The following is a 19,158-nucleotide window of genomic DNA, read 5'->3' as shown; positions in this document are numbered from 1 at the left end:
TGGAAAGGGAAGCTAGGATTCCCATTGTTCACTGTATAGACTTCCATTTGATCCCTTTGTTTTTGAAGCAGGACCCTGAGCATCAGTTGTGTCAGATTCCAGAGCTTCTTCGATTCATCCTTTCTAGAAAGTCAAAGGCCTCTCCCGTCAAGCATCTTACTTTCAACCCCTCTCTGATAGTTGACTGTCAGAGTTGTTTTACTAACTGAGCTAGCTGGAGTACCTCTGACTTCACAGGGATAGATTGGTACTGTCAGTTCCTGAGCCTACAGCATAGATGAGCTTTTTTTTTTTTACTGGCTTTTCTCTACAAGCTACTGTTTCCATTTTTTTCTGCTTTACCAAATCAAACCAGCCATTTATTTTTCATATTTTGAGATATTGAAATCTCTTTCATGCTGTTGAAACTCCTCCCTATTCTTTTTTCTTGTGAATTTATGCCATTTATTCCTGTTTTCTCATCTAGAGGGATTTCTGGAAGAAGAGATATTAACACATACTCAGTCTGCCCTATTTAAGAACTTTTTGAACTATTTAAGAACACAATGTAGGGACATCACAGAAGAAAAAGATAAATCTGGCCAATGAAAAATATGAGATAACAAAACATAAAAGGCATATATGTATTGAATATGACACAGGGTAATAACCGTAACATATGATATATTCAAATATAAATATATAAGAAAACACTAACCCCTAAAAGATAAATGGGCCAAGTGCGCAAAAAGACTTATCAAACACACACACAAATCTATAATTTTTAGTATCACTAGTAGTCAAAAATGTATAGTGAAACACGTTGCCATTTTTTAACTGAAATATATTTTATGTGTGTACATAGATGAAAATGTGGAAAGATAGTCATTTTCCTGGAATACAATGGCAGTATAAACTAGAACAGTTGTGGAGGAAAAGAGTTTTTATGGTATGCTTAGCATTCCTTTGACTTTGAAATTCTTCCTTGCAAAGCAGAATTTCTTCTATGGAAATATTCCAAACTATGGACCTGCATATATATATGTGTATGTATATGTATATGCAAAAAAGATACCCATCTTATTTTGAACATTACTAGCTAAATTAGAATATTTATTGAGCCTTTACTGTGTGCTGTAAGAACTATGCTAAAAGCATTTGACATACATTATTCCTCTTAATCCTCACAATAACCTTATGAGATTAATACTGCTTTTATCTTGAAAACACCAAGACTAGATAGTGAATGAACTGTCTGGAGCCCCAGATCTAATTTAAAAATTTCTTCTGTTAATTACATGCTCACAGAATTTCCTGTGACCATATATTAATTCTTTAATATATTAAATCTTTAATTCTTTAAAGATTACTGAAGGAAATAAGCACTGTTTTTAATAATCATCTAGATGTCCAACTATAGTTATTAATAGCTAATTTAGCAAGCCTTAATAGCTAATTTAGCAAGCCATGGTACTTTTATGTGATTAATATTCAGCCATTAAAAATCATGTTCTAGAAGAGTAATGACATAAGAAATACTTGTGTTGTAATTAGAAGAATGAGAAAACTTTTAATATGTTTTATATTATTTTTCTGAACTTATAGTAGATGGAAATACATTAAAATTTTTTAAATCATTGTCCCTGGTGTTTCTAAGTGATTGAGTTACAGGTGTTTAATTCATTTTCTTCCATAAGCTTTTTATTTTTCAAATTTTGAATGTGTATAATTTTTTAAATAAAAAAAAAGTTCTAGTAATCTTTTCATTTATTAATATAATGCTTAGTGATATGAAAATGATTATATTTCTGGGGGAAAATTAAATGTGAAATTATATGTATAGTATAATCTGAACTAGATTTTAATTTTGTCTCTCCTAGAAAATACGTTGAATGAAAATGTGCAAAAATACTAACAATAATATTACCCCAGGGAGATAGGAATGAGAATGAACTTTTTTCTTTTTATTCATTAATTTTTTTCTGTATTTTCAGACATTTGAAGACAGTGATTTATTCCACTTGATTGGTGTTATCTGTGGATTAGCAATTTATAATTTTACTATTGTGGACCTCCATTTTCCTTTGGCTTTATATAAGAAACTGCTAAAAAAGAAGCCATCCCTGGAAGATTTGAAAGAACTGGTCCCTGATGTTGGGAGGTTAGTTGTAAAAAGTGGCAAGAATGGGGTTTAGAAAATAGGAAATGGGGGATGTACAGAAGTTTTCTTTTTAGGAATAATTATGTTTCTGTTGTTCTTGTTGAATTTCCAAAATAAACCAATAGCCCTTCTAATAAAGGAAAAAGCCATTGTGAGAATTTTCTACTGAAAGAGTTATATGTATAAAGCCATGTGCTAAATTTTTAGTTTAACAATACTTTGTGAATATCAGATAATAAATTTAGGAAGGTAATGTTTCTTGAATGTAGTTAAATAATTGATTTGGACTTTTACTTCTAATCACCTTCATTCCTAGGTGGATTGTGTAGTTTCTTTATATTTATTACATTAAATGGAATAAAAAATTGCATATAAGAACAAGTATTAAAAATGGGTGCATACATGGCCTTTGTATTCAAAGGAAGAGGTAAAAACTTTAGTTTTTTTCTCTTCAACATTGTTTATAAATTCGCCAGTCACTCAGTTGTGTTCAACTCTTTGTAACCCCATGGACTGCAGCCCACCAGGCTCCTCTGTCCATGGGATTCTTCAGGCAAGAATCCTGGAATGGGTTGCCATTTTAGGGGCTCTTCCTGACCCAGGAATTGAACCCATGTCTCCTGCATTGCAGGCAGATTCTTCACCATCTGAGTCACCAGGGAAGCCCTAAAAATTATATATAAGAACAAGTATTGAAAATGTGTGGATACATGGCCTTTGTATTCAAAGGAAGAGATGAAAACCTTATTTTTTTTTTCCTTCAACATTGTTTATATATTTGCTTGTACAACCACCATTCTGAAACAAACATAAAAGTACAAATTAGCAAAAGGATTTGACCAAGAATGAATGAGAAATAAATACCTAGTCATAGGCAAACTAGTCAAAATACACAATTATATTTTACTTCAAAGCAACATACATATTATTTTTCAGAAGCATGCAACAGTTACTGGACTATCCCGAAGATGATGTTGAAGAGACATTTTGTCTTAATTTTACGGTAAGATGAAAAGACATAGAGTAGTAGAGCTTGATTGTTCATCATCCCTTTTATTTATCAGCTGTGCCTTATGGTTTTTATTTTGATGAATGGAATTCTTAAAGAATCCTTTAGCTAACATTTATTGAGCATTAACTATATGGTAGCCACATGCATTATTTCATTTAATCCTCATAATCCCAAGAGATCGGTATTATTATCCTTGTTTTACAGATGAGAAAACTGAAAACAGTTGTCACATTTCAGAGAAAGTATTTGTATCCAGCTCTTTGCCTGGATAAGCCTGTGTTGTTTAACATTATACTAAAGATCTTTACAGATACAAGGGGTCTTCTTTATTCAAGTGTTCATTTTTTGAGTCTACAATCACAAGACTATTTAGAGAAGCAAAGGTTATTGTAACATGAGAATATCCACTAATGAATTTGCCACCTAAAAGACTAATTCCCACTCAGACATCCCTTTTATGCTAACTTTCATCCTTGCTAATTTTGTATTACTCTTGGATGCAATGTAATATAAATAGAAATACATTGAAATATTATTTGGAAAGTGAAATTACAAATCTTTAAAAAGATGTAGAATTTAATTCAGTGAGAGGGATGTTCAATAAATCATCTAGTCTTTATGCAGAACCATTGATAAGTGAGGATCTGGCAGAAGTAGAATAGTTGACAATTAAAGGAGAGAAAAATCAGCAAGGATTATGATAAGGCATTTCAGAAGTAACTATTTGAATACTATAAATTAGACTCTTGGGAAATGGTAAAAACCTTCAGTTTTTCTTTTTTCCTGTCTATTCTTTTCAAAAACTTTGTGTGCCGTTCCCCCCCCCCGCCCCCCGCCACATACCCTTAAACTGTCCTCTTTGTGCTTTTACAGTCAAAACTGACGAAAGATAGCATATTCTTGTGTCACACAGTTTGCCAAAAAAATTATGTGCCCCCTCAAAAATGTTTGTCCATTCTTTGGTCATTTTAAGAATTGGCACATAGTGCAGTTACAAGAAAATTTGATAGATTTAAAGGGAAATAGGTTAATTTCTTTTAGTAATGTTTAACTTTTTCCAAGACAATGTCCTGCTTGAATTCATATTTACTATGAAATTTTAGTTCTCCTTTTCAGTTGATGCACTTAATAACCCTGGCAGTTGGATCTTTACTGATCATCTCAATTGACTGAAGCATTGAATTCTAAGCTTTAACTTATCAGTCATCAAGTTTGTGAATATTTAGTAAGATCTATGCTAATTCAAACATTCCTTCCCACTGTTGTTTCTTTCCCAGACATACTCAGCGGCTCTTTGCTACTTATAGAATAATAGCGTTAGAATGGGCTTCAAATCATTTGTAATCTGGCTTTCTAACTTCCATTGTATCCTTCCACTCATACTAAGTTCTGTCATGTCTCACAGTATTCTTTTATATGCCTTACCTTCCCTGTTTTTTAGGGGCATGCATTTTTTTGATATGTGGTCTGTCTATCCTTTTGTTCAATCCCTGTCCTTAGTCAGAAATTCTATCCTCTCCTAATCTTACTCATCCTTTTAGATGCTTTTCAAATGACATTTCTTCCTCAAGGTTTTTTATACTTTCTCTGTTTAGAAGTAAGCTTGCTTTCTTCCATGGTCTGATAGTATTTTGTTCATGTCTCTATTATAGCATTTATTTTACTATAATAATGAGTTGTTTACATATCACATTTCACCTTCTTTATTGGGTAGCAACTTCCAGAGCAGGGATTTATTCATTTTTTATCACCCCACTCCTAGTGCAGTGTTTTGTAAACAGGTACTAAAAAAATTAATAGAAGAGAGGAATATTGCCAAAAAAAGAGGGAATAGGAAGAGAAAAGATGCAGAGGTGGGAATGATAACATATATAGGAAAATGAGCACACTAGTAAGGGAAATAAGAGATTTCAAAATAAATGACTCTTTATAAACCAAATTAATGGCAAACTGGAAGAACCACCTGTAGTTAAGAATGCAACAAGAAGGAATACCAGAGTGGCAGCTCTCATGAGGGAAGAATGCATAGCTGTTCTAAAGTTGAATGCATTCTGACTTGGAGTCTATCACTTGTCCAAGGAAAACATCTTTCCTAATATTTTACTCCTGTAGTGACCCTTCTGAAGTTTTACATGAGATGATTACTCAATTTCCTGTTATTAACAAACCAAAACCTTGTTAATTGGTAATTAGTCAAGGTAGGATTTCAAACTGCTAGAGAAGATGAAAATTTCTAGCTGTGGCTTCATGCAGAATTCACAAATAAGCTTATGCTACCAGAATTTTACTTCAAACATATTATTTCTTACATTAATGAGAGAAAGGTAGATTATAATAGGTTATTAAAATAATAAGTTTTGAGTCTGACATTGACTTTTTTTAAAAATTTAAATTAATAGATCACAGTTGAAAACTTTGGTGCAACAGAAGTGAAAGAACTGGTTCTAAATGGTGCAGACACAGCTGTTAACAAACAAAATCGGTAAGTGACTTATAGCAGCATCAGTGGTAGTAATAAGATTCAGTAGGCATTTTCTTCTGTATTTAGAAATATGTCACAGTCTTAAGTTTTTACTCAGATAAATTTACTCTTTGAATGGTGAGGACGTAATCAATCTTCCTTTTGCTCCTGTTAAGACATTAATAGAGGGACAAAAAGATGATTATCAATGAGAACCAAGAGAAGGAGGAGGAGACAGCAACAGACACATTTTTGGCGGCACCTAACTTCAGCCAACCGGAAGAAGCTGAAGCACAAGGTGGACTAGGATCCCTGAAGGCAGACAGTTCATATTGCAGAACAATAGTTCAGGCATTGAGAATAAAAAATAGGTTACAAAGTGTATGGATTTTAAGGGGAAACTGGAAACAGAACGATTGGCTGTTATGAGAAGCAGTTAGAGACCCATTTCCCATAGTGCACATGTGGCCTAGCAACTTTCCCTCTCCAGCTGGGCAGACTGGAGATTTACTGATCAAACTAAAGGAACTATGGATTTGAGGACAGTTAGGCAAAGCACTGAAATGAAACATGAAGATTAAGTGGAAGTCTACAGCTCTCTCCTCCTCGACACTGTGTATTGGAAGATTCTTCTCTGGGAAAACTGCCTAACTTGTAAATGTAAATGAATAATGAAAGAATAGTAGACATTTCAGAAAAGACCAAAACAGTAAAACAGAATGCCAGAGAAACAGAAACCGTGCAGGATGAAGAAATGTCAATAAAAATTGAAGTCAGTATCCGCAAACTGGTAAGAGTAGCATCCATGAAGGTAATATTAAGAAGAAATGGAATGACTGAAATTTGTCAAATGGTACCGCCTAGAATTTCCAGAACTGAATGACATGCCTTTTAAGAATGACAGCATGGAAACTGAAATAAAAAACATAATTACAAGGCAAAATTACATGAAATTTCACAACCTGAAAAAAAACGAATTGTGAAACCTTTCGGGGCCGGGGGTGGGGGTGGAATAGCAGACCATACACAAAGAATTAAGAATCAAAATAATATCAGATTTATAAAGATTAACAGTGAAGTTAGGAGATCAACATTCTGGGAGAAAATTATTTTAAACATAGAGTTCTATATTGAAACTATCAAGTGTGTGGTTCAGTTCCGTTCAGTTGCACAGTCGTGTCTGACTCTTTGCAACCCCATGGCCTGCGGCATGCCAGGCTTCCCTGTCCATCACCAACTCCTGGAGTTTACTCAAACTCATGTCCATTGAGTCAGTGATACCATCCAACCATCTCATCCTCTGTTGTTCCCTTCTCCTCCTGCCTTCAATCTTTTCCAGCATCAGGGTCTTTTCCAATGAGTCAGCTCTTCACATCATATGGCCAAAGTATTGGAGTTTCAGCTTCAACATCAGTCCTTCCAATGAACATTCAGGACTGATTTCCTTTAGGATGGACTGGTTGGATCTCTTTGCAGCCGAAGGGACTCTCAAGAGTCTTCTCAAACACCACCACAGTTCAAACGCATCAATTCTTCGGCACTCAGCTTTTTTAATAGTCCAACTCTCACATCCATACATACAAATATGTAAAAATGTTTTTATACATGCAGAGTCTCAGAGAATTTACTTCCAATGCAATTTTCTCAAGAAGTTACTAGAGGATATGTCCTACCAAAACAAGGAATTGAACCAAGAATGAAGAAAAAAGGATCAAAAAAAGAGGAGAGGCAAAGAGAAACAGTGGTGTGTACAAGATTTAGAAATAACTATCAATTTGCATTAGATAAGGAAGATGGAGGGCTCCAGGAGGAATGTTTTCAGGAAAAAAATGCAACCTAGTATATTTGAGTGAATCTAAAGGAGATTGACATTTCTGTTGAAGTTGGGGATGAGGTAGCAACCTGAGGGACACAAAAATTCTTTTTCAGAAAAGTAATTATAGAACACTCCCTAATTTAGTATTTATAGTCATAAACATGTTAACAATGAATATTGAACCAATAGTCAGTATTCAGTTCATCAGATAATGTTAATAATTGTAGCTCAAGGAATAACAGAACTCTGTTGTTGAAGTTTGAAGGTAGATACCAGAAGGAACGACAGAGTTAACAAATAGTTTTCTTCAAATTTCCAGAGACTTGATCCAGATGATTATAATCCTGATTCTGTTACTTAGAAGCTGTGTAACTTTAGGTTAATAAGTTGGTGTCTCCATGCCTCAGTCTTTTTTTCTGTAAGGTGAGATGATATATTATACCTACTTCATGGGGTTATTTTGAGGATTAAATGAGGCGATAATTTAAAAATGCTTAGAATAGTGCCTAGCACGTGTATGTGCTCAGTAAATGTTGGCTGTTAGGACTATACTATTTGACATTTTAAAATGTATGGTTTTTTTTTTTTTTGGTAAAAATAAAGCTGTTTTTAAAATAATGTGGAAAAATTTTAGGTCTTTCTACTTAAAAAAAAAATAATTGGTTTTGAAAAGCTTTGACTATGATATAGAAAGATTTTTTCAGCTTTTCAAGTTCCCGTTGTTGCACTAATTCTTTAAGTTTCTAACAAATATTATTTCACATAGATTATTTAGTTTAGAAGTAATTTAAATAATTTTGATCTTTTTACCACCGGTCCTAGTTGCATAATGAAAGTGTGGAATGCAAAAATGTTAGCACATAAAACACTTTAGCCTTTTGTACTTAGGAGACTTAACTATTAGTAGTATAAATTTGACTTTCTAATAGTTGAATTATAAAATTATGCCTTATGAAATTACTGTTTCTTCTTATAAGAACCTTACACTAATAAGCATATGCTATTGATTTTTCCTTAGGGCCACCAATTTTATTTTATAATGGCCCCCTTTAACCTTTTTTTTCTATTTGTAAAGTGAGTTTGTAATTATTTTAAAATTTGCTAAAGTGGTTATCTGTAGATGACTAAATTTACCAGTATTCCCATTTATAGAATCATCCTTTTTAATTTGGATAACAAGAGTGTAAAATATTGAAATCCTCTAGCACCCATTCTGATTATTGGTTTAACCAGATAGCTGCACAGAGTGTTTGTGGCCAGCAGAATAAATGGGAATAAAACTGTAGTTCTAATTACTGAGTAAAGGGTTTTCTTTTTTCATGACTGTTTCCTTTTATATCATAACAGGGAGAAAAGCATCAGCAGTGTTCATCTGTATGTGTATTTATATGTATGTAAACATACACTTTTAAAGAAAGTTCATTTGTAGTCTTTAATGGTTATCCTGAAAGAATACTTAATGCCCCTCTTGGGTTTTTAATTTTTTTAATAAATTGCTTCATCAGATTCCTTTGAAACCCAAGGAAAAGCAGACTACAATCTGTGAAACAGTCCAAATCCCAAAGTTCTCTCTCTTTTAAAAAAATCCCTTATTATTTTTTAACATTATACTTTTTAGGACTGTATTAGAGTGATACATATAAATTCTAAATAATTTGTGAATAATTTTAAAATATTTTTGATAGCCATTAGCATCATCATTCTTCCATTAGGACTTCTTTCACTTAGAAGTAAGCTAAGAATGGGTGTGAATGAGAAGTTGTCTACATGCCTCCTAAATGTACCAGATTTTTATATAGAAAGAATAATAGACTTCTTCACAAAGATTTTGTCCCTTGAATCCTACTCATGCTTTCTTGGTTTTATACATAAATTGCAAAAAGTACAGTAACACTCAGAGGTTTAATGAGACTGTAATATGTATTCTCTTAAATTTTTTTTATATTTTGTGCATGTGTGCTTTTTCATTTCTAGACAAGAGTTTGTTGATGCTTATGTGGATTACATATTCAATAAATCAGTGGCTTCCTTATTTGATGCTTTTCATGCGGGCTTTCATAAGGTCTGTGGAGGAAAAGTCCTTCAGCTCTTTCAGCCTAATGAACTACAAGCAATGGTTATTGGAAACACAAATTACGATTGGAAGGAATTGGAAAAGGTAGGGGAAAACAAATCTGTGATATTGTTTAGATGAAAAAGCAAAAGGAAAACATAACTTATTGATGGTTGTATTTCTGGTATTGATGGTATGCATGTTCGTGTTATGTGTATTTGACTACAAGTTTTTTAAAACAATGCATTTAAAACAGTGCATTAAAACTGAATGCACTCTTGATACGTTCACCACCTGAGAGGTCTCTGAGACCTTGTGCTGAGTGAAAGAAGTCAGTCTCAGAGAATTATATACCATACAATTCCATTTGTATGACATGGTTGAAAAGCCAAGCACTGTGTTGGACAGGGGCTAGGGATGAGGAGGGAGTGTGACAGCAGAGGGGCAACATGAGAGAGTTCTTCAGGGAGACAGAATTGTTGCCTGTCCTTTAGTGGTGGTTTATCTGTATATGTGGTTTAAAATCTGTAGAACTGTACACACATAAATGTCAATTTTACTGTGTAACAATTTAAGGAAAAAAAATTTTAATTAAAAAAAAAAAAAAGGACTTCCGAATAAGCATAGTGTAATAAACATTTTTCTCTGCTCCCTCCCAAAATCTCATTAGAATTAAAGTAAAGGAAACATAGGGCTAATCCCCTCCCCCAAAATACAGTGAGCAAGAGAAAATACAGTTTTAGAAGATGGAAAATAGGTGAATGAGTGACTTAGAACAAAGAAAATTGAATTCTGAGCCTTCAGAGGACTAGATTTGTCAAGAGGCAGCCTGTCACATTGTAGAATTTGTGAAAGTCACAGGAATTAGCACATCATGTTACCAGGGGTACAGGGTTGGGCTGAAAGCAATACAATTGTTTCAAAACTAATTTAAGGAATTACTAGACCTCTCACATCCCCTTGCCTGCCTGGCAAAATAGAACTCTGGAGAGAGGCTCTAGAATCTGGGAAAGCATGTAGAACTGAGGCTGGCACTCAGAAAGCTGGCAGCCAGGCTTGAATCCTCCAGGAAGGAGATTGAAGATGTCTTTCAGGAGGTAAATTAATTTGCTAAAGAGAAGAAAGATGACTTTAAGAATTGTCATGCCTCAGATCCTACACGGTTTATCCTTCTTGCCTCATCTTTCATTCCTCCTCTCACTCTGCTTCAGCCTCATTGGCTTCTTCGCTGGGCCTAGAACCCTCCAGAAACACTTTAGTCCTGTGGCCTTTTTGTTTTCTGTGCCTAGAATTCTCTTCACCTTGATAATTTCAAATGTATCTTGTTCTCACTTTCTGTATGTCTTTATATCTTTTCAGAGATCTTCATAGGATAACCCACTGAACATTGCATATGTACACACACATACATACCCCCTATCTTCCTTCTCTTTTTTCTTCTCTAAATTTGACTAAATAAAATTTTACTTAATTGTCTTTACTGTCTGCTGCCCCTTACTCCCCACTCACTGTAAGCACTATAACGGCGGGATTTTTGTCTCTTAGTTCACTGCTGTCAGGATTGTTGTCTGTCTGTTCACTGCTGTGTTCGCAGAGCCTAGAAGGGCATTGAGCAAGTACTTAAAACCTTCTCTGAAGTTATAACTGATAGAAGTAATCATTCAGGAAGAGGAAATTTTTTAAAAGTATGTTTTAGTGTACATAGTATACTTAGTTTCTTCCACTGATCTGATTCATTATAATTTCACTAATTATGATTTGTGACTTTAAGTGTTCTTCATTAGGACTGCACATTTCCCCAGTACCATCTTGTGGTTTAAAACCATCTTGTGGTTTAAAAACAAAAAAACTAGCCAACTACCTTTCATTTCCCCACTAACATATTCATAGTCTTCAATTCAAACAGGTTAGTACTTTAGCTGATTGCTAGAATTCAAGCCATTATCTCCAAATCTGTTTGTAAATTAATAGCAGATATGTTGTGGATTTCTCAAGTTCAGTCATTGATACAATCATGGCTACAAATAGAGCTCCAAATTGAAGAACCTGAAAAATATTTACTGAGCCTCTACTAGATGCCTAATACTATGCAAAAGATTAGAAAGACAGCAGTAAATAAGCTTGAGACATGGTCTTTGTCCTCTGGTAAGGAGGCTGGACATTAAATAATTGAACTGTGATGAATATAAAGGAAGAGAGTTTAGTGAATGATATATAAGGCGGAACCTACACAAACAGGGAATGCCTCTCACTTGATGGTAATCTCTACCAGGTGAGAACTTTGTTCACTGCAGTTTCCCCAGGACTCCAGACTTTGACTGAATCTCATTATACATTTGTCTAATGAGCCAATGAATGAATTAGGTGACATTTAATCTGAACCTAAAGGATAAGTAGAATTTACTCCGATGAACAAGGAAAGGAGGAGTGTTTGAGAAATATATTTGCCGTTTTGTTGCAAGTTACACCAAAGATGAACATTTGTTGTCTCACATAGTTTCTGTGGGTCAGGAAATCAGAAGTGGTTTAGTCCAGTGATTTTAAACTCGGAGATGTTTCATGAGGTTGCAGTTGAAATACTAGCTGGTATTTAGTCATCTGAACATGGCTGAAGGATAAGATTCCCCTTCCAAGATGGCTCACTCACATGTCTGTGAAAGGGCTCAGGATCTCAGCATGAGGACCTCTCCGTAGGGTTGTTTGAATGTCTCCATGAAACGGCAGCTAGCTCCCCCTGCGAGTGAGTGACCAAGAAGCTAAAGCTGCACAAGTTTTTATGATCTAGCCTCAGAAGTCATGTATTCTCACATCTGCACTATCCTAATGAGGTCAAGTCTGTTCAGTGTGGGAGGGAACATAACATGGCCATGAATAGCAGGAAGCAGAGGTCTTTGAGGGCCTCTTGGAAACTAACACAGAAAATTGGTTGTGTTGCTCTTAGAACCATTAATGTTTTAAAGAGAAGATGGAATAATACAAAATAATTTGTATGACTTAATTCACTGAAAGAAAACTTCATGATTATGAGAGATAATTAATTCCATGTTAAACTTTAATAGTCCATTAGCCTTTTAGTAATTTTGGTTTATCCTTTAGATATTTACTTTGGAAAATGATATTACTGTCACATTATGTTCTTTGAATTGGGAGTAGGGGAGATGTTTCTGCAGATTCATACATATTTTCTTTCCTTTCCTCTGGAACTAATAGTTCCAAGTTGCAAAATACCCAGGAAGTAATAATTAACTGAATTACATGAGTTTTAAACTCTTGGATAGTGTTAACTTTCTGTGCTAAGGAAGCCAGTTATCAGATTCAAGATAAAACTGATATCCCTTAATATTAATAGAAGGTTATGCTGTTTTTAGAACACAGAATACAAAGGAGAATATTGGGCAGAACATCCTACAATAAAAATGTTCTGGGAAGTATTTCACGAGTTACCATTGGAAAAGAAAAAACAATTTTTGTGTAAGTATTTCTGTTTTATGAGAATAAAAAAAGTTTCAATAATTACTGAACTTTTGAACTTAGACTAACTGATTAACTTTGGTGGGCTTTTCTGTATTATTCAAGGTCCTGTTTTTAATTTTCAGAGTAATTTTTTTTAATCCACAGTCTTTAGATTTTAAAAAGATCTCTGCAGTATAACTGTTTTCAGTCTTCTGAACTTAATGCCTAATCTGTGTCTGGTTTGCATATCATAGGATGACAGGTCATTAATTTTGGCTTCCAAGTATGAATTTGTTTGAAGATGACAAAACAAATAGGAAAGGAATGATAATCAAAACTGCATGTTTTTTAAATAAATAGTTCTAAATGGTTACTCTTTTCAAAAAAGAGGGGCTCTCAAAATGTTTTTATCAAGGACAGTAGTCATTCATGTATCAAACATATATTAAGCCTTTCTGTGTGCTGATGTTAAGATTACACTTTTAAAGAAAAAATACTGTTTGGATGTATCTCAGAATCATGCTTCCACAAATTCTGGGGATAGGCTTCCACCTTAGAGCAAATGTTACTGTAAAGCTTTGCTATGAGTGATTGTTTAAGTAACTTGATACTCCACATTGTTATTTAAAACTTTTATTGTTGATAAAAGTAGTTGGTTCACTCAATGATTCTTTTCTTGGCAGTATTTTTGACAGGTAGTGATCGCATTCCTATTCTTGGTATGAAGAGTCTAATACTAGTCATCCAGTCAACAGGAGGTGGTGAGGAATATCTCCCAGTTTCCCATACCTGTTTTAATCTTCTGGATCTTCCAAAATACACAGACAAAGAAACTCTACGCTCTAAACTGATTCAAGCTATTGATCACAATGAAGGCTTCAGTTTAATATAACTTTGGAGTTACAACTATTCAGTTTACTGCAAAAGCATTAAACTAATTATTTGTGTTTTTCTTGTGGTGATGAATTCAGCAAGGTGATAGAGGTACTATTATAATTCTTACTTGCAGAATGTTCAATGCAATGAATATTCATGAAAGCCAAAAATATTAAAAGAAATGAACATACTGTGTTAATATTAAACACTGTACAGAACCATGGATTTTTTTTTGCCATCTTCTAATAAACATACAAGTATTGTGACTACATTGAGGTTTTACTAACATAAATTTTAAGAGTTCGCATATTTCACAAATGATCTGGTGTGAGTGCATGAAAATGTTGCTTAATTTTCCTCCAATCACGGATGAGAAGCCTTTAACTTTGGCCTGCAATAGTCATTCGATTATTTTTTCATTTTGTAAATAAAGTTTTGTAATAAAATAGTTATGATCTGATACCAGTGCAGTTTCTCTGGTTGTACTTGAACTGAGATTACTTTAAAGGGTTAAAAATTATCATTTAAATCTTATTCTGAGAATCTATGAAGGCAAAAAATTAGCATGGTGGAAAATAGAGTCTTTGCTTTTTTACTAGAATAATGTCCTTGTGCAAGTCTAAATTACAAATAGAATTTACCTGATTAACATATAGTTCTTTCTTTTTATGAGTCTTGAGATATAATTTGATAAATGGGAAGTTGTCAGAAAGCTTAGTATTTAGTACTGAAAGAACTCTGTCCAGTTGCTGAAAATACAATCGTTGACTACTATGAGAACCAATCATTGGGTTAAAGCTTTTAAAACTATTGATGCTGCAGGTTGGTATTTAAAGATAATTTTCAGTGCTTCAGAATCATTTACTTGAATTTTAAGAGACAAATCTTAACAGATAAATCTTTTAAGTTTTATGGTGCTGATGCTTAGTTATCTCCTGTCATTAAATTGTAACAGTAAGTGATGCAACACATGTGACTTTCTGCTATAATGCAAATATTTATTTTTTAAATTTATTTTTTAAATGCCATGAAACTGTTTAAATAATAAAGGTTTATTGGCTTAATATTTAAACTTTCACTGGTTCTCATATAAGAGTCAAAATTCTTCAAAAAAGTAATATCTAAGGGAAGGTCTCTTAAATTTTGGACCAATAGTTCCCATTCCCATACAAATTTATCTGTTTAATAGAAGCTCCCAAGTCGCCTTACCTATAATTCTAAAATCGAAAACATTGGCTGGGGTCGGGGGTTTGGGTGGAGTTACATCATTTTGTAGCAAAACCTGACCTCAGTTGTTGAGGCTGTTTATGATATTAAGTGGGACTATTTGCATATCTTACTGTGGCACTGTTGGTGTGTTTGTGTTCGATCTAGGTGCTGCCCAGATATGTATGGGGTGCTACACCGTGTGCTTTAAAAATTCTTTTAACATTCATAATTCCAAAATGCAAATGAGTCCAAGGGTTTTGGAAAAGGGATTGTGGACATGTACTTTTCACTAGTTAAACTTCTGGTGTTTTCTAGTAGGCTTTTAATAAAAGCCTTAATAACTGTCCTTAAAGTAACATTTTTCCCAGTAAAAGTCTTCCGGGTTTCTGGTATTATGCTGTTTCCATGCACATCCATTTCTTGAGGCTGCTGATTGTTCCCATTGGAAACATAGCTGTGTGTGTCAGGTGTTTTAGTGACCTCTATTTCCTATGAAGCTTATCTGTAAAATAGCAGCCATGTTGGATTAAGACAGGTAGAGTTCATTGAACAGGTGTTTTAACAAGGCCTGACCTGTTATCTGGGAACACAACAGTGCAAGGCATAATTTGGGTAACTCTAGTATTCTTTTCCTCCCTGTTACTGCAGGGCTACAGTAGAATTAACAGCAGGGAGATTCATGGGAAAAAATACCATTGAAGGTTTTTCAAATTGCTGTTTGCTGCTTTTTAAAAGTAACAAAAATACCAGGCTTTATAGATTAGAAATGGTTTGGACCTAACAGAAGCAAAGATACTAAGACGACGTAGCAAGAGTACACAGAACTATACAAAAAAGTATCTTCATGACCAGATAACCACAATGGTGTCATCACTCACCTAGAGCCAGACATCCTGGAATGTGAAGTCAAGTGGGCCTTAGGAAGCACCACTGTGAACAAAGCTAGTGGAGGTGAATGAGTTCCAGTCGAGCTAGTTCAAATCCTAAAAGATGATGCTGTGAAAGTGCTGTAAATCTGAAAAACTCAGCAGTGGCCACAGGACTGGAAAGGTCAGTTTTTATTTCAATCCCAAAGAGAGGCAATGCCAAAGAATGCTCAAACTACCACACAATTGCACTCATCTCACATGCTAGCAAAGTAATGCTCAAAATTCTCCAAGCCAGGCTTCAACAGTACATGAACTGTGAACTTCAGATGTTCAAGCTGGATTTAGAAAAGGCAGAGGAACCAGAGATCAAATGGCCAAAGCCTTTGGCTGTGTGGATCACAACAAACTGGAAAATTCTGAAAGAGCTGGGAATACCAGACCACCTGACCTGCCTCCTGAGAAATCTGTATGCAGGTCAAGAAAACAACAGTTAGAACTGGACATGGAAAAACGGAGTGGTTCCAAATCAGGAAAGAAGTACGTCAGGGATATTGTCACTCTGCTTATTTAATTTATATGCAGAGAACATCATGTGAAATGCTGGGCTGGTTGAAGCACAAGCTGGAATCAAGGTTTCACGGAGAATTATCAATAACCTCAGATTTGCAGATGACACCACACTTATGGCAGAAAATGAAGAGGAACTAAAAGCCTCTTGATGAAGGTGAAAGAGAAGAGTGAAAAATCTGTTGAAACTCAACATTCAAAAAATGAAGATCATTGCATCCAGTCCCATCACTTCATGTCAAACAGATGGGGCAACAATGGAAACAGTGACAGACTTTATTTTTGGGGGGCTCCAAATGACTGCAGATGGTGACTGCAGCCATGAAATTAAAAGACGCTTGAAGAAAAGCTATGACCAACTTAGACAGCATATTAAAAAGCAGAGACATTATTTTGCCAACAAAGGTCCATCCAGTCAAAGCTATGGTTTTTCCAGTAGTCATGTGTGGATGTGAGAGTTGGGCCATACAGAAGGCTGAGCGCTGAAGAATTGATGGCTTTTGAACTGTGGCATTGGGGAAGACTCTTGAGAGTCCCTTGGACTGCAAGGAGATCCAACCAGTCCATCCTAAAGGAAATCAGTCCTGAATATTTATTGGAAGAACTGATGCTGAAGCTGAAACTCCCAATACTTTGGCCACCTGATGTGAAAAACTGACTCATTGGAAAAGACCCTGATGCTGGGGAAGATTGAACATAGGAGGAGAAGGGGACGACAGAGGATGAGATGGTTGGATGGCGTCACCAACTCAACATGAGTTTTGAGTAAGCTCTGGGAGTTGGTGATGGACAAGGAAGCCTGCCATGCTGCAGTCCATAGGGTCGCAGAGTCGGGACAGGACTGAGCTACTGAACTGAATTGATAGATTAGAAAGTAGGCAAAATACTGAGTTCACTAAATTGTAAATAATTGTCTTTAATGTCTTTAAGTCAGTCGTAATTTTAACCAATAGCTATTGTTCAGAGAAGGCAGTAGAACCAGTACAACAAGCCTTTAAATTGGCATGAAATAAAACCACAATATAGTTTACAAAACTGTGAACCCCAGCCTCTGCACAGGGATTGGCTTATAACATGTTTTTGCCTGCATTGTATAAGATTTTCACTGCATTTAGTTGAACAAGGTCTTCTGATGACGTGTAATATGCCTAAGGCAGTCTTCCCCTGCATATGGTGAGTTCTCTGAAAGCAGAGGTAAAATGGTCTTGCTCTCAACCTCTTCCTAGCCCCAGTCTCCTTTCTCAATAATTCAGTAGCTCCCTGCACTCACATTGGTAACATTACTAGGGATAAATTGGGAATTCGTCTGTTTTATGTATGTCTACCTTAGTTTCCCTGTTGGGCCAGCCACACTGAATGGAGGGTTAAATGCAGAAAGAACTCACCCTATTCCTTTCACTTCTCAACTCTTACTATAGTCTTACTATATTTACTTTGACTTAACTCATACTATATATCACCTGGGGCTACTGTTTACTATTATGTAAACTTCACCTTTGGCCAATTAGATGCCATCTCTAAGAGGTGACAGCTCAGGTTACTTTCCAAAATTCACCAGGTTACTTTTAATCCCAGTTGAGAGTAGCTTGGGGGTGGGAGGCGGCAGGGGTGTCATGAGACCATTTCTCCTAGCATCCTAAGGCTGACTGTTTACTTTTAAGGAGTGGCAAGAACCTTTGATTAGGAATTGAAACTTGTTTCAAATAAAATTTATCAGATAATGCTTTAGCAGGTAGGTGAAGTACATCATTCTTTTGTGCCACTGAGGAAGATGCTGATTAAACAGTGTATCCCTGGAATATGATACACCCACCAACCAAAGTGGAAAGAGCATTGAATCCATGGCTTTAAGTCAGGTTTTGCTAGGTATTCAATTATTCGAAATGACACCCTCATTAAGAACTACTTTCCTATTTTGTGCATATATGGAATTTCACAGGTATTTTTTCTAGTGCAAACAAGATATACAGGGGCAGAGAGTTTTTTGGATTGTTTCATTCCCTTCAAAGAGACCCGAAGGCAGGAAATGGCCACATTTATTCATTACATCTCTGTAAAGGGGCACGTTTCTACCCTCCTGAATACTAGATTTCTGGGTAGCCTAAGAAAGGCCACACCAAATATGATCAAGTCATTTTTCGTCTGCTCCTTTTGGTCTTGAGTTCGCTACAGTCCCGCCATTACCTCATCTCCCTAATCCAAAGTCCTGGTCCTTTGTCAAGTGTTTCATGTCAAAAATTAGCTATTCTTTTAGTCGCTAGTTCAGTTCAGTCGCTCAGTCGTGTCCAACTCTTTGCGACCCCATGAATTGCAGCATGCCAGGCCTCCCTGTCCATCACCAACTCCCGAAGTTCACTCAGGCTCATGTCATATCCAACTCTGCAACCCCACGGACTTCAGCATGCCAGGCTCCTCTCTGTCCTCCAGTATCTCCCGGACCTTGCTCAGGTTCTGCTGCTTGCTCAGATCTCGTCCTTTGCTGCCTCCTCCTCCTCTTGCCTTCAACCTTTCCCAGTTATTCTTAGGCAGGGTTAGTGAGGGGGGGAAGGCTCCTGGTCTAGAACAGGACATTTTGGTGATGTACAGTTACTACAGGAGCTTCCCTGGTGGCTCAGATGGTAAAGCGTCTGCCTGCAATGCAGGAGACCCAGGTTCGATTCCTGGGTCAGGAAGATACCCTGGAGAAGGAAATGGCAATCCAC

General features: G+C 35.6%; 1 protein-coding gene and 1 non-coding gene across 11 annotated transcripts in view; both read left to right on the top strand.

Annotated features, from left to right (window-relative positions):
* Positions 1-14,271, top strand: part of HERC4 (HECT and RLD domain containing E3 ubiquitin protein ligase 4) — a 128,917-nt gene extending 114,646 nt beyond the window's left edge. For 8 of the 10 annotated variants that reach the window (XR_011252984.1, XM_069571810.1, XM_069571808.1 and 5 more), the window contains 6 exons: positions 1,974-2,140; positions 3,077-3,143; positions 5,552-5,634; positions 9,404-9,587; positions 12,851-12,953; positions 13,619-14,271. Coding sequence is in view for 7 of the 10 variants with exons in the window: in XM_069571810.1 (XP_069427911.1) it covers positions 1,974-2,140; positions 3,077-3,143; positions 5,552-5,634; positions 9,404-9,587; positions 12,851-12,953; positions 13,619-13,827 (813 nt within the window). In the remaining 3 variants the exon portion in view is untranslated. The remainder of the gene's footprint in view (positions 1-1,973; positions 2,141-3,076; positions 3,144-5,551; positions 5,635-9,403; positions 9,588-12,850; positions 12,954-13,618) is intronic. The other 2 variants (XR_011252983.1, XR_011252982.1) reach the window with 1 other exon arrangement.
* A 4,785-nt stretch (positions 14,272-19,056) lies between these two features.
* TRNAC-GCA (transfer RNA cysteine (anticodon GCA)) lies at positions 19,057-19,129 on the top strand. Its single transcript has one exon. It is a non-coding gene; the product is annotated as a tRNA-Cys (tRNA).
* Positions 19,130-19,158: the final 29 nt, after the last annotated feature.

This window comes from Ovis canadensis, chromosome 25 (genome assembly GCF_042477335.2).
Source record: "Ovis canadensis isolate MfBH-ARS-UI-01 breed Bighorn chromosome 25, ARS-UI_OviCan_v2, whole genome shotgun sequence".
Lineage (NCBI taxonomy): Eukaryota > Metazoa > Chordata > Mammalia > Artiodactyla > Bovidae > Ovis > Ovis canadensis.
This window is presented reverse-complemented; position numbering and strand designations above follow the sequence as displayed.